The sequence below is a fragment of the Enoplosus armatus genome, chromosome 11 (assembly GCF_043641665.1).
Source record: "Enoplosus armatus isolate fEnoArm2 chromosome 11, fEnoArm2.hap1, whole genome shotgun sequence".
Lineage (NCBI taxonomy): Eukaryota > Metazoa > Chordata > Actinopteri > Centrarchiformes > Enoplosidae > Enoplosus > Enoplosus armatus.
In genome coordinates, this window is record NC_092190.1 from 20,295,226 (window position 1) to 20,310,544 (window position 15,319).

Below are 15,319 nucleotides of genomic sequence, written 5' to 3' on the forward strand. Positions count from 1 at the left end.
GGTGGTACGTCTTGGCATGTTCGAGGTTCAGTCCCATAAGCTTATGCACTCCCTCGTCAAGCGTGCTCAGGAGCTACAGCAGAGGCTGGTTACACAGATGCTACAGGACCATCAAGAAATCAACAAGAAGTCAGTTGGTTCCCTGTTTTTCACTCCACATCCACGCATAAAAATTCAAAATGCAGCTGAAGCAAATTGTCCTTTTAAAAAAGGGCGACAGGGATTAACAGCAATCTCTGTTTGACGTATACAGCTGAAATATGCATAGGGAAGCTTCATAGTTCAGACTTTAGTTGGCCAGTCTGGGCCCTCGAAATAAACAGTGTGCAGGTCAAAGGAAATGTACATTGGTCTTTTTGGTTTTCAACCCAGTGTTAGCTGCTGTATTGCCTCCAAACCGTGCCATAATAAGATTATAAGCCTGTGAAACCTTTCATATATGGCACTGAATTAATGCCCTTCCTCTCACAGGCTCTGTAATGAATTTGAGAAGATTGCAGAGAAGGCACTGAGCACACCATCTGACACGCAGAAACTGATGGAGCTTAAGGTAACTACCCCAAATTCTTGTCGCACAGGCCAGCTTGGTGCAGTGTGCTACAGTATGTACAATTGTCCCTCCCACCCCTGTCTGCTAAGCAGTTAGGGATAGCATTTCAGTGAACCTCACTCATTTCCAGACTATACACCTTGTCACGTAGCAACACAGTGAACAATGTAACACAATGCACCAGGAAAAAGTGAGACTAGTTGAACCTTTCAGTTGAACTCATGATATTGACTGAATCATGACATGTTTGCAACAAAACAGACTTTGAAAATCTAGATTGCCATCTAAAGCTGTTGTGAAGTTGAAAATGTCCTTTTTAAAATCAGAGCCCAATGGTAACATATTCAGTCTAGTGTGAAAAGCCATATTTTGACTTGAAGTAGAGTTAATGCTGACATTGATTTGGTTCCTCCCCCTGTGTGTAGTTGTGGAGCTCTATGAATAATATCTTTGGTACAATACTTTGTCTGTATAATTACTTATGTAAACCTATGCTAAAAATTACAGAACAGGTAAAATGTCTTAAAATGTGATACTTTGCATGTGAAATACTGTATAGGAATTTCAGTTTGAGTTGAATTCTTTGAATTAGTAAAAACTGTTCAAAAGAACAGGAAAGACTAATAATATTTGTACTAGTGTTTTCATGTCTGTATGTCAGTTATAGCCAGAACATGATATATACAAACATACACAGCAAGAACAGGGTGTACATGTGTAGTAATTAAATACTTAGTTTTTATGTATTTCTGCTATATAAATGAAGTACTATACCACTGTATGTTGTTGGCCTGTACTCCCCTCCAGGCCTACATAAAAAAGGTGGAGATGACGGAGATGCCTCAGTTGGAGCAAAGATTGGCAGACTCCAACGCACAATTGTGTTCACTGATGGACTTTGTCACCCTCTCACCATTGGACATGGAGCTCAACACACAGACCATCCAGTGGCTTAAGCGCATGCCGTCCATCTTTAAGGATCACCGACAAATCATTACTGAAAAGACAGAGCAATATCAGAGTGGCCTCAAGGTCTGTGTTTCTACTCTATCTGTCAATCTGTTGATCTGTTGGCTGGAATCTGGATGTTTTTGCATCAGAACTGTAGAACCAAATATTCCATGTGAATGTAAAATGAAAAAAATATATTGAAAAGCTAGAAAACAAAGAGTGCATTTCTGTATGTGCATTCCAGTATGGCCGTGATTGCTTTGTGGAAGAACTGGAGAGCTACAGTGTGCAGATGGAGGAGTTTACCGCCTTTGGTGAGCTGACGGATCTCAGCAAGTACTTGAAGAAATCCCAGGCCCTCAATGCTAAGCTGGAGTTAGCCATGGAAAAGGTACATAAGCATTTCAATGCTTAAAAATATAGGAGTAGAGAAAGAGGAGGCCAGCTCTTGATCTGTAGCAACAGATCTGTTAAATATAACCAATGGAAAGTGTCAGTAGGCCAATATTGCACTAAATCATACAGAGGAAGTTTTAGAAGTACTACACAAATGACATTAAAGAGCAGCGGTTGTATGAATTGGTGGTCATGGATAGACATGCTTCTGATTGAAGGATACACATTTATTGTACAGTGGATCATTGCATTGTATTTGAAGTTGAATTACAGTATGTGCTTTCAAATATTTAACCTCTAGAGGGCAGCATTGGCTGTAAAAATAACTCACCGGAGTTGTAAAGGCTTAACATCCATACATTGACACTCACCTACTTATCCATCTATCTTTTCTTTGTTTATTGCTTTCTTCCCTCTATCCTCACTTCTCTTTCAACCTTTCTGCCACTCTGGAAAGATAAATTATTTCAATCTAGAGGAGGAAGCCTTTGGCTGGTCTGTTTCCCAGTACCCACAGATTAAGAAGATCCAGGACAAGCTCTCACCCTTCCTGCGCCTCTATGTGACAGCCACTGATTTCCTAAACCAGCACGAGCAGTGGCTCCATGGACCGCTCTCGGGCGTGAACCCGGACAAGGTACCACCATTTGGAAATTCCTTTGTTATAAAGTTGGACAAAGTCAAAGTTTAACTATCAAACCATCAAGCACTTTAGGGACATATAGTGTCTTCATTACAGCTTAGAATGCCGTCATGTTGTGCAGACGTATGAGAGCAGTATGATCTTGGAATGTGGAGGATCTCAGGAGGGAATGCTGGATATAACTGTTGTCTTCATAATGTCTGTAGGGCCATTCATTCAGTCATCAGGAAGTCCTGAAAAAATACAGAAATACTAATGTGTTGGAAAACTAAGAGTTTTCCGAGGATGATTTTTACTGTGCTACAAAGTTAGTATGATTAGGGTGCTATATGAACTCTCATAGTCATTAACAATAATTATTTTAATTGCAAATTGCAGTTGTTTTGGAGCGCTGTGAACACCCAGAACAGTGTGAGCCCTTCTTAGTGAAGAAAGCTACATTTGAAAAGGCTTCTTCCCTTCACTTTCTCCCGGGCTCTGTCGTCAGCAAGAACAGTTTTTGTCTGTTAAATCATTTAATTTCAGTCCAGTGTTTAAGTTATTGCATCAGTCAGGTTATACAAATAACAGAACACAAGTTTGTTAGATTTGTATAGATTTATTTGTGTTACACAAGGTTATTATATGTTGAAGGGGTCAGCTCTACTTTGGTGATGTCAAGGTGTGTAAGGAAGGGTCAAACTGGTCCACAGTAAAAACATTCTGCTAGAGCTGATGCATTCATGGATACATTGTGATTATAAGCAGTAACAGAGGAATCTGAAGTGCTGTGTTCTTTGAAATCTCTTCTCCCTCTTCCTTTTGTTATAAACTGTTAAATATGTAAAAGCCTTGAGCTATTCAGGTTTCATTTGCAATAATGTGACTGGATTTTAAAAGCTGCCCATCTTGCACACACACACACACACACACACATACACACACACACACACACACACACACACACACACACACACACACATGTATGGATTTGTGTCATACTGTATGTCTTAAATCAATTATGTGACATATCAGTCTTTTCTGCTTTAATTAGCTGAGCAGAGCATTTAAGTGAAATGTGCTGCCTCTTGTTAGAGACAGGGATGTGTTCACACATACACTGTCCCTGCCCCAGTGTCCTGCTCCCCAACGTTTGATTGACATCTCTGTTTGTGACTATACTGGTTTGTTAAAGCGAGACAGCATAAGCTTTTTTTCATGGCCATTTTGTCTTCTCATGGGATGACAACCACTAGACAAGTTGTTTTTGTGAACAACAAGGCAATTCAAAGAGCTTTATATTAGACATCAAATTATTTATGGCATTAAGACAAGATATAAGAGGCTACACTAGGCCATATAAAAAGGCACACAAATAGGATTTTAAAAAATGAGTAAAATGAAGTAAAGGATGAAAATAAGATAAAAGTGAATCAAACGGATTAAACAGGAGAATATAAATGACTGTGCAGTCTCAGTGCGGTGTGTAGCTGCACTCCACAGGTGATACTAATAAGATTAACGATGATTCAGTTCTAATGGAGTCAGTCAGCTGTCATTTGTATAACTAAGGCCCTGGAATAGATAGATCTACATGGAAAGCAGACATTATCAATGTAATTACACGTGTATCTGCTTTTTATATTATCATCTACATATCAACATGGCTACTATGGAAAAAGGCATATGGTACTCATTCTAGTCTTGATACTCTTCTTCCCTCAGAAAGAGGTGTCCTTGGAGCAATACTCCATACAAACCTCAGTTTTATGCTTAATGTCTTTTGCTGCCAGCATTAACTGCATTTTGACCACATTCCAAGATCATACTGCTCTCATACAAGACTTACGTACTTCCTCCATCAGCTTCATACCCAGCTGTTATCACTACTGCTATGACTGTCAGTGTTACCTGTGTGACTGCTGTTACTGCCACTAACAGTCCTGCTCCTTCTACTACAACCACTAACAGTATTACCTTTGTGACAACTACGAACACATATTTCACCCTAGCAACCACTCCGTACTCCCTAGCAACCACCCTGAATCCGCATAGCAACCACCCCATTCATCCTAGCAACGCCATAGTGACCATGTAAGACACCATAGCAAACACCTAGCAACCACCTGGTACCACCATAGCAACTACATAACAGCACAATAGCATCCAGCAAGAACACCATAACAACCAACTGGTACTTCCATAGCAACCACCTGTAACACCATAGCAACCGTTTAGGAACCATTCCAAGCATAATAGTCATCAATGGAATCTTTTCCTATCGCCTAACATGTATTTGTTTTTACAGTTTCTATGAAATAACAGAAGTGATTAAAAGGATGAGAAGATGATTTATGTATACAGGATAGTGAGTTTCTACAGCATATTTTATTAGAAACAATAACTGTTGTTGGTATCATAAACTGTTTTATTATATTAATTTACTTGACAATTATTAATTCATAGTCATTCTAGTTTTTTCGTATGTCTTTGTATTGTGAAACCCCACCCATGTAGGTAGAAGGGGATGTTGGTAACTACTGGCGCACTCTGTACAAGCTGGAGAAAGGCTTCAGTGATGTACCCAAAGCCCTGAACATAGCTACCACTATGAAGACTAAGGTGGAGGACTTCAAAGAGCACATTCCTATGGTGCAGGTAAGACCCTAACAGAAAGATTTAATATCTATAGAAGTCAAAATAACCTTAATTTCAATTACTTTTGTTAATTATATTTTTAATGGCTTTTCCATTAGATTATTTAATTCATTTTGTTGTACTACTCCTCCTTCACAGGTACTGTGCAACCCAGGCCTGCGGGACCGCCACTGGGATGCCATGTCGGAGATGGCTGGCATCTCCCTGCAGCCAGCCGATGACCAGACCTGTGTGGCTCACTTCCTATCCATGCACCTGGAACAGCACCTGAGCAGCTTTGAGGGCATCAGTGAGGCGGCCAGCAAGGAGTACTCCCTGGAGAAGGCCATGGAGAAAATGGCCAGTGAGTGGGGCGACATGGAGTTCAGCCTCCTGGCCTACCGAGAGACAGGCACCTCCATCCTGTCATCAGTGGATGAAGTGCAGATGCTGTTGGACGATCACATTGTGAAGACACAAACCATGAGGGGCTCGCCCTTCATTAAGCCTTTCGAGGTGGAGATACAGTAAGAGATTAGATTTGCTTGAGAATTATTTTGCTTAGTTTGTCAGTTGAAATTGTTAAGGTTTTAGGTTTGTTTGTTTACTTTGTTGGTAAACTGGAACAGTTGGCTAATAACGCTCCAGCATTATGCTTTCACTCTGGTAGTTACCTTATCTCCCCTTTGCACTGGATGATATGGCTGTGTTTGGTGACACAATGTGCCTCTGGGTTACATAGAAATTACGTAGCAAATACACACATCTGTGCCCCACCACCCTCACCCCTAATATTATTCCATAATCTGCCAAAGTTGATCTTTTTTTGGGAGCCCTATACCCCAGCAAACAAACAACAAAACAAAGAGATGCATATATAAGTATAGATGCTGACTGTGAGTTAATCACTTATGTCCAGAAGACCACAGCATAGATGGGGTACAGAGCTGCACAGCTAGAAGTATCCACAATCATGCCAGCAGAGATCAGAGGAGCTTGAATCTTTTTTTTATGTTTGGAAGGAGCAATACAAGGTCTATGTGAAAGTTTTAATTGCATAACTCTGAATCTTACTGACTTTGATATTGCTAAAGAGTCCCTAAATATTCTGCCCCACTCGCAGAGGTGAGGGACACCTCTAAGTCTTGCTCCTAATGGGTCTGAGCTGGAGCATTGAAATTTGTAGAGGAGTGAATCAACAACCTATACAGACCTAATACCTCTATCTGACGCTTAAGACCTGAATTGTTTGTCTGTGTCTGAATTGCAGTTAAAATATTCTTATGAATTCTTATATATAAACAATGGTTTCAACTGAGCACACTGTATCATCATCATCAAAGCAGCTACTGTAAAGTTTCTGATGAGAACTTTATAATGCCATTATCTAGCTTCGTGGGTGGGGGAGGATGATCCCACAGTGAGGATAAAGGAATCAGTTTGTCAGTACATTGTACAAGTTACTGCTAGAGCCAATTCCAACTACTACAGATCAGATGATATCTGGCATTAAATCCAAGATAATATAGATAAACATCAAGGATTTCAAAACTCGTTTTACCTTTGAGCAGTGATACTTTTGAACGATATGTTTTATGCTTCTTGTCCCTCCATAAGAAGTGGAGAATGATTTTGATTTTGTTTTGGGATCACATAATCAACTGAGCATGGACTCATTTTGTCCTCTAGGGAATGGGAGGGCAAGTTGCTGCTCCTCCAAGAGATCCTGGATGAATGGTTAAAGGTGCAGTCCACTTGGCTTTACCTGGAGCCCATATTCAGCTCCCCAGACATCATGACTCAGATGCCTAAAGAGGGAGGCCGTTTCACAACCGTTGACAAAACCTGGAGGGACACCATGAAACAAGTTTCCTTGGTAAGGTGTTTTTATTGTGTTATTGTGTTTCGTTAAGATTTTATTATTGCAGCAGGATGGGGTAATGATTAGGGAGATCTTTAACACAAAGACCTCTTTGCGGAGGGGCACAAACAAAAAGATGGGCTTCTTCTTAGGTGGAACAGTAGACTGTCACTATCCAAAAGGAGAAATCCAGAGGAGGATCTGTTTTCGGGGGCAGCTATGGCCAAGATAAGAGCATTGGATTTAGGACCACAATCAAAACTGTAAAGGGAACTACGGTATATAAAACAGATATGTCAAAAATTACCATGAATGGATGCAATAAAGTACATTTAAGTGCAGTCTATAAAGTTGAACTTTGAATTTTGAAAAAGTTGGCAAATGGACAAATATTACTGAAACCCATTTAAATATCTTTATAGAGCAATCAATACCCACATTTCTGTGTAGCCAGACATCTACTGTTGAAGGAGTCATTCTATAGAGTGCAACAGGTCGTGAAATCACTTGGCTCCAAAGACTAGCCAATAGGTGTTGGCCAAAATAATAAAACTGCCCTTGACCAAGGAAAATGTTGGTTGAAGGTCAGAGAAAAGAAGTTATATCTGGGATTGACTGCTATGGGTGATACATTAGTGCTGTACTGTGTGCAGCCCTAAGTTTCTCTACATGTCCCTACCATCACAGACAGGAGAAAAGAACACGCTTGTTAAAGAAAAACAAACTATAAGGTCTAAATCGAAATATTTAGGACGTGTTCAATCTTTTTAACATTTTTCATCACCAACTCAAAGTAAATCGTTTTAACAGTAACACAATGGATAGTTAGAGGAGCACATAGTGACATGTACTTCCCAAAAAGGGGTTAGTGTTCAGCCAATGAAATCTTGGTCGAACAGGAACACATTCAACCATCCAGTTGATGTATTGACTGTACACAGCCATTTCCTATAGACCGGTTGCTGTATTTTAATCATTTCTATTTAACTGGAGTGATAATAATCCTTGGTAACAACACCACACATTTCAGTAACAGAAAAAAGGAACCAATAGTTGGAAATAGTGGCATGCTGCAAGCCTGATCAAAAAGCTTAGTGGTCAGCAGAAAGTTGGTTTTAATGTTCAGAGGCAGCAGATAAGGTAAAGCTGAAAAGGAGTAATTTTTTTCTCATTACTTCGGAGACAATCAGAAAAGCGGTGGCTAACTGCAAATTCAGATCCAAATTCAAGTATGACAGCTCTGACTTATATGACAGTAAAACCTGACCAGGTGGGGAGAAACAAACGTAAACACACAAACATGCACAATAGTAAGAGAATACAGTAGAAGCAGAAAGGAGTATTACACTGAGACAGTGCAGAGAGAGGAGGGAATCAGTCGGAAAAGATAGAGAGCAACACAGAAACAACAGAACGAGGAGAGAAAGGGAGCATTGCACCAGCATCCTCAAAGAGTTTCCAAAGGGTAATTGGCGTCCTCAGTAGACCTGAAATGAGACACATCAATTTCAGGCAGTGTCCTCCAGAAAGCCCAGCCTGACTGCACCATCAAATAGAAATTATGGATTTTGTCTGGAAGGGGCAGGGCTATACTGAGCCACAAAGAAAATGAGGTCATCAAGGGACAGGGAGCCTACACACACAGATGTGCACGCATGCTGTCTAGTCGGCTGCGAGTAGAGTACGCAGTGTTATGGAGCATGTTGGCACGGTACTTTTAACTCACACAGTTTCAGGAAAAAAAGGCCCCCAACCAGGGACTATATATTATATAATGTAATGGATGATTGTATTATATTTCAATAGATATTTATTTTATTTAATCAAAGTCACCCAAGATGGAAATACCAGACAACATTTAAAACATTCAAAAACATGGATCCTTTTGTTAAGTGTTTGGTTGACAAATGCTAACAAAAGAACACTTTTACAGTACATCTAGTTTAGTTAATATTGATGTGCATCTACATGATTAAGCATTCCACAAAATGGCTTTGTCACAAGACATTTCCCTAATGTGTATGATGTACGCTGAGTATTCGTATTTTGTTAAACTGGTGAGTCCCCACAGCTGCTTAGTTACCTTAATGGGCTTAGACAGTCAGGAAGGCTTTTTCATTGTTACCCGCTGTGCGGATTTAATCAGAAAGTAAATACACTATTTGATGTTGGCATTTTCTTCCTTAGTGAGGTAATTATGTAGTTTCAGGGCACTGATGATTGTCAGACATTTTTCCAAATGAATGGGCAGGCACCTGCTTTACCGCTCACTACTGCTTACTGTTTCAGAACACTGATCAGAAGTAAAGGGAAAAGCAGTGTTCAAGTCCAAACATTATATATATTTTTTTCCCCTTACAATTGTGCAAGTCCTCTACAGTAGGTTGCTATTCTCCTAAAGTACCCCCATTGGTCATTTGGACACAGCAGTTACAGATTAAAAGCATTTCAAGCCATTCATTCTGGGACTGTATAGAAACGTGCTTCACATAATTTAAAATTGCCTGAGGGGGACAATTCACAGTGATATACATGAGACTTTTATTTGATTTTGTACATTTCTATGCCTGACTTGAGTTGAGTTGCTCACTGTCAATCTCTTGAAACGTTGCAAGAATGATTTAAAGTCTCTATTTTAGGGTATTGCAGCAGTTGGGATAGCACTGGATTAAAAACTAGGCTTGTCAGTGTAAAGTCTATATCATGAGATCAAAATATGAATAAATAATGAATATTATTACAAGGCAGTACAAAATGTGGGAAATGTAAACTAGGTCCAGAAACTGGCCACTGTTTTACTGCAAGTGTCCTTTAATTACGGATTATTCTGCCAGAATAGTTGTAATCCATACACTGAGTGGCTACCAATGTGGACGTGATTGTCAGACACAGGAAAAATAAAAAACAAATCCAAAGCATAACATGTTAAAGTGAAAACACTTATTTCCAACATGGTCCCAAGATGTTTGAAGACAAAAAAAAACACACAAAGAAACACAAGACATCCAACATAACAAACTAGACAACACAATCCTGAAATCCAAGAGCACATCACCATCGTTTAAGAAATAAAAGAAAATAGAACTCCCACCTCAAGGAGGAGCATACCCATTGATACTATTGTACATATGAAGCAGCCTCTGTTGTTCTACTCTGATTTACTCTCCTTGTATAGAGCCACTAGTGATGACAAAAAAAACTAAAACTTTTGTAGTTAGATAGCTTGAGGTATGATCCCAAATGATACTAGGCTTCCCAAATCTAGCTGCTCCCCAAGACATTTGAACACTGTTACTTCTAAGCCCCAGTTATTTGTCTAAATGATTTTAGAAACAAAATTGATAATGATTTTTTCTATATTTTAAATATTTTCAACTAATGATGGGTAATGTTCAATACTGTAGATTAAGATGAATAATTATGGAAAGCTAAATTATGACTTACACTATGCTCTTCTTCTGTCATCACCAATGTCTTGCAGTGTTTCTAATTCACCATACCATGTAGGCCAGTTGTAGGAAAAACACGCCTCTGCAATAGGCTCATACTGCATCAAAATCTGACAAAGTACACATCCCTTCATCTGGTCCATAGCATTGATCAGCAGTGCATGAAATTGGAATCATCTCAACTCCATACTACCAAAGAACAGTGTGAGTAAAAAAGGAAGACCACAGTGCAGCTCTCCTACCCACCAATCACATCAGGGCTTTTGTCCAGGCTGTTGACACTGGATCAGCCACTGGGAGCTGCTCAAGATCCACTGATCCTTCAGTGCCTACAGCCTCCACATCTTAACTTCATTTTCCTCCCCTTTTTTTTCATTTGCAGCCTGCACTAATGTGTCATTTATCTACTATTGCTTGCGCAATTGCAGATAAAAACAGGGGCAAATCCATTTAAGACTTATTTCTATGAACCTGCTTTCTTTCAACTTTGCAGCACAACACACCCAATTGACCATCTGAGCTCATGGAGAAGATGACTGACATATTGTTTATGAATATACTGATGGATTTGCCCAATTATAACACAATAATAGTCAGTAAAAGAATAGCTCACTTAATGTTACACTCATGCTCATGCGGATATAATACTCATACATTTTATTTGTCCTGGATGTGAGGTGTGTGTCACAATACTTTCTTTAGGTTGTGGTTTTTCGCATAACCTGCTATATCAGCTGTGAACAGATCCTGTCCCCCATTGAAGCCATCTGTTTGGTGCATAAAAACCACATTATCACACATAATACATGCATGAGAATGCTGTTATCCCCTCAGTGTGCTCATGAATAGCTTCCCGCTGGCAGACTGAATATAAAAATAGCCCCCTTATTACATTGTCCTCTTAAAGAATGGACTAAAATCAGTCTGATGAAATCTGTGAAAAGCTAGAATCACACAATCAATCAGACACCCTTAGCCAGTATAATTGCATGGCCCATTGAAACACAGTCGAAGCTTGATCATTTCATTTAGCCTTTAATGTGAGAGTCAGTCTTTTCTGCTGAGACCTAAATGGTTTTAATCTCTCATTCGCACCATTTGTTTTAATACTTGTATTGTATACTGAGCACAGAGAGGAAAAGGTCACTTTGGCCTGAGTCAACAGCCACTTCCTCCACTTCAGTCTTCATAAGAAATCAATAGCAAATCATGAGAGATCAAAAATAATCATTATCCTATTCTCGCTACTCTTTGAGGTTGTGGTTTGGAACAGAACTTGAGGAGATTAAAAGTGTCTTTGAGTGGCTGCGCCTCCTGTTATTGGACAGTGACCCTTACTTGACACAAAGCAGAAGTTGTGCCAAGTCAAAGCAATGAAATAATGCATATCCTCTTCTGTGCTGCTTTTCCTTCAGTATTGATTGTAGATTTTTCCGGAGCATCTGTTACTGTAAACCTGTTTGTATTACACACACTGCCCAACACTTAATATCTGCTGTGTGCATTTAAAAAAAATAGTATTAACATATTATATGGCAACATTATATTTGTAATGTATTTTATTGCTGATTTACAGCTATATCATTCTTGATACTGTATGTCAGTGGTTTTGTCTGAACATATCACGTTGTGTGTTGCTAGGAGATGTGAGAACTCTTGGACGTCCAGTTGTCTATAGTTAGTTGTCTTGACACAATCCTTAATGTTAAATAAATAAATAATGATCTCACTTATATAGCGCTTTTCAACCTTCACGGTTCCCAAAGCGCTTTACAGCTAAGTCTCATTCACCCATTCACTCACACATTCACACACCAATGGCGACCGAGCTGCCATGCAAGGTGCTGGTCACCATCGGGAGCAACTTAGGGTTCAGTGTCTTGCTCAAGGACACTTCGACATGACGGGGGCAGCCGGGGATCGAACCCCCAACCCGCTCTAACCAGCTTCACCTCCCGTGCGACAGTGCTAACCACTGCGCCACCAAGCCATGTTGGCTAGCTATTCAACTATATATATGATATTATATATATATTCCCTAACAGTTTAGATTGAAGCTAGAAACCATGTTGACAAGTGTTGCATTGTTCAGAAGAGTGGTGTCTTGCAGGGTGAAATGGTCTAAAAATGACTGGGTTCATGGGTATTTAAAAATACCTGTAGAGCAACAAAACAAAGATAGTTTTCTGTTTTCGACATCTGTACCTTTTATTTCTATAAAGAGTTACTAAGAGTAGCAATAAAAGGCAGAGATGGCATGTTCTTATGTTACTCCATGTTTTTCACTTTGGCTCCACACTATTTCTGCAGTTTGCTCATTCCTGGTTATCAGAGTGCGCTTTTCATTTCAGAATCGCCAACAATTTCAGTGCAAGCAGGTTCCGGCATTCACTGTCCAACCTTGAAGATTAGATAGACTTTTTACTTAGGTACTTCCGGGGTTTGACAGTTCCAGAGGATATTGAATTAGTGCACAGATGAGACGATATCAGAGCTGAAATATTTCAGAGGTGCTAGACAGGCCTCAGGTGAAATCTCTATTACTGTCCCATCACAGACTTTTTTTTCAGGGCGCTGTGTGACAAGTGGGCCTCACTGTGGAACACAGAGTAGATGTTGCTAAAGGAAGATACTGCAGTGTTTTAGTGTTGCCTTCAAGGCAGCAGTGACAGCGCTGTACTGCGGGAAAAATATGAACACAACACACCATCTTCCTGTCATATGTTTCCTTGATGAGCTAAGAGCTAATAATAATTGGAACAGACACTTTGTGCAACACATATAGAATGGCCCATTTTGGTGGTTAACCTGAGAAATTAATAATAATAATAATAATTTTTATTGTGAATTGAAAATACTGAACCAGAGTGAATATTTGCTTTAAACACTATTGTCCCCCGTTTGTGTTAGGATAAGCACGTGTTGGCAGTGATAGCCGTCGACAAGATGCTAGAGAGGCTGAAAACGTCCAATGAGCTTCTGGAGATGATCCTCAAAGGTCTTAATAACTACCTGGAGAAGAAGCGTCTCTATTTTCCAAGGTTCTTCTTCCTGTCCAATGAGGAACTGCTGGAAATCCTCTCTGAGACTAAAGACCCCACAAGGTAAACATTACATTAATCATTACCCCTGATTACAGTTGATATTGGTGGTTGTGTATAGCTGGACAATCCCTCTGAGGGAGTTTTTAATAACTAATTCAATGACACTTGCAGTTCACCCAACACCTAGTCAAAACCAATCTGAATATGTAGACAATGATCAATATATTTAAACTTAAACCAGCTTCCGGACCACAATATATAGCAGAGAAAATGGTGAAACCACAGACCATTTTCCATCAAAAAAGACTCAAAACAGAGATCTAGCATGTGAAAGTAGCAAATCTTGAAAAGGAAATAAAAACAATTTAAAGGAGTCGTGGTCTTTGAGAAACTGATGTTAGGGCTAGAAAATATTCAGCTAACTACAACGCCTACACAACCTCTGAAGTGGTTTCCCCAGAAGCCAAGTACTTACTGATAACCAACCCTTGTCTCATTTCACCCAGGGCGTTTGTTTAATAATGAATTTGATTCCAGACAAAAGATGTTCTAGCCTCTTACTCTCTTCCTGCCATTTCTATTTCTCTTTTTCGTTTCCACTCTGCTATCCTTCTATTTTCTCGTTGACTTGTGGGGATTGTCATCACATCACCATAGATGCACACAATCATGGGGAAGGGATTTCTGCAGGCAGGGCAGTGTAATGATGGGAAAGTGAGAATTTGAGTCACTGCTCACTGAATGCAATGCGAGACTGAGCAAGCAAGGTATCCCGTTTTTTGACCAAATGCATGTTGTGAAGCTTTAGCATTGGAACACTTGTTACTGTTTGTAACTGAATGTTTTAGTGCACAGCGAGGCGATATGTCTGATGTTTGCCTACATAGTGCAACAACAGAAAGAAAGAGGTATGAAGCAGTATAAAAAAGAGGAAAGACTGAGTGACATTCAAGAAGATTTAGTAACAATAAGTAGGATCTCAGCAAACGTTGCAATTAAGTTGTTGTTACATTACTTAGTACCAAACACAACGGCAAAAGTCCCAAGACATGTTGTGAACACGAATTTAAAAATTGGTGAATTAGTGTCATCTGCTGGAGGTTTTTAGGGGTGCAGCTGGATTGTATCACAGTTCCCTGACGAAACTCAGACACATATTCTGACAAATTCCTACCTTAAATGTTACAAAAAGTCATAATCACAATGTGAAAAGACTGACAGTGAGCAACTCAAATTGATTCAATGACCTTTTAAATAGTAACTCCACACTAAAGCATATTTGTCAGACTGTTCATTTGTGACCTTGGAAATAGTACTTTGCCAAAATAATCTTGACTCAAGGGCCACTTACTAACTTTTGATGACATATAACAGAGGCAATCATCAACATCTGAGCACAAATGTGCCAGTGCTGTAGATATCTCACTAAACCTGGCTTAGTTTGACCTTTAGTGGATGAAAATCAGCAGCTGGTGTTTAGGTGGAGGTGCAGCCGACTCAAGGGCGATTGTCTTATCGTATATTCTTTAATTTTTCAAATTTCCACAGGAGGGGGACAAGCGTTCAAACTAGGTGCATCATTACTGCAAATTTTAAATCATAATCTGCAAAACAACAGCATGCACACTCAGTATGAATGTGGACTAGTGCACCACCCTCACTTACCTATAGCCATTAAAAGCCTCTGTGTGTAAATTTTTCATGTGATTGTGGCATCTTTCAAACTCCTCTGATGGTCGAAGTTTTTATTTGTAGAAAATTGAGACAATCCTTGTGATAATCGGTGCAGCTTTTGTGTTGTTCTCAATC

General features: G+C 39.6%; 1 protein-coding gene across 1 annotated transcript in view; it reads left to right on the plus strand.

Moving 5' to 3' along the window:
• The window catches only part of dnah7 (dynein, axonemal, heavy chain 7), a 77,194-nt gene that overhangs the window by 5,501 nt on the left and 56,374 nt on the right, over positions 1-15,319 (plus strand). Inside the window, exons 12-20 of the mRNA XM_070915135.1 lie at positions 2-129; positions 472-550; positions 1,358-1,588; positions 1,746-1,892; positions 2,355-2,534; positions 5,037-5,177; positions 5,316-5,683; positions 6,846-7,032; positions 13,377-13,570. Coding sequence (XP_070771236.1) covers positions 2-129; positions 472-550; positions 1,358-1,588; positions 1,746-1,892; positions 2,355-2,534; positions 5,037-5,177; positions 5,316-5,683; positions 6,846-7,032; positions 13,377-13,570 — 1,655 coding nt within the window. The remainder of the gene's footprint in view (position 1; positions 130-471; positions 551-1,357; positions 1,589-1,745; positions 1,893-2,354; positions 2,535-5,036; positions 5,178-5,315; positions 5,684-6,845; positions 7,033-13,376; positions 13,571-15,319) is intronic.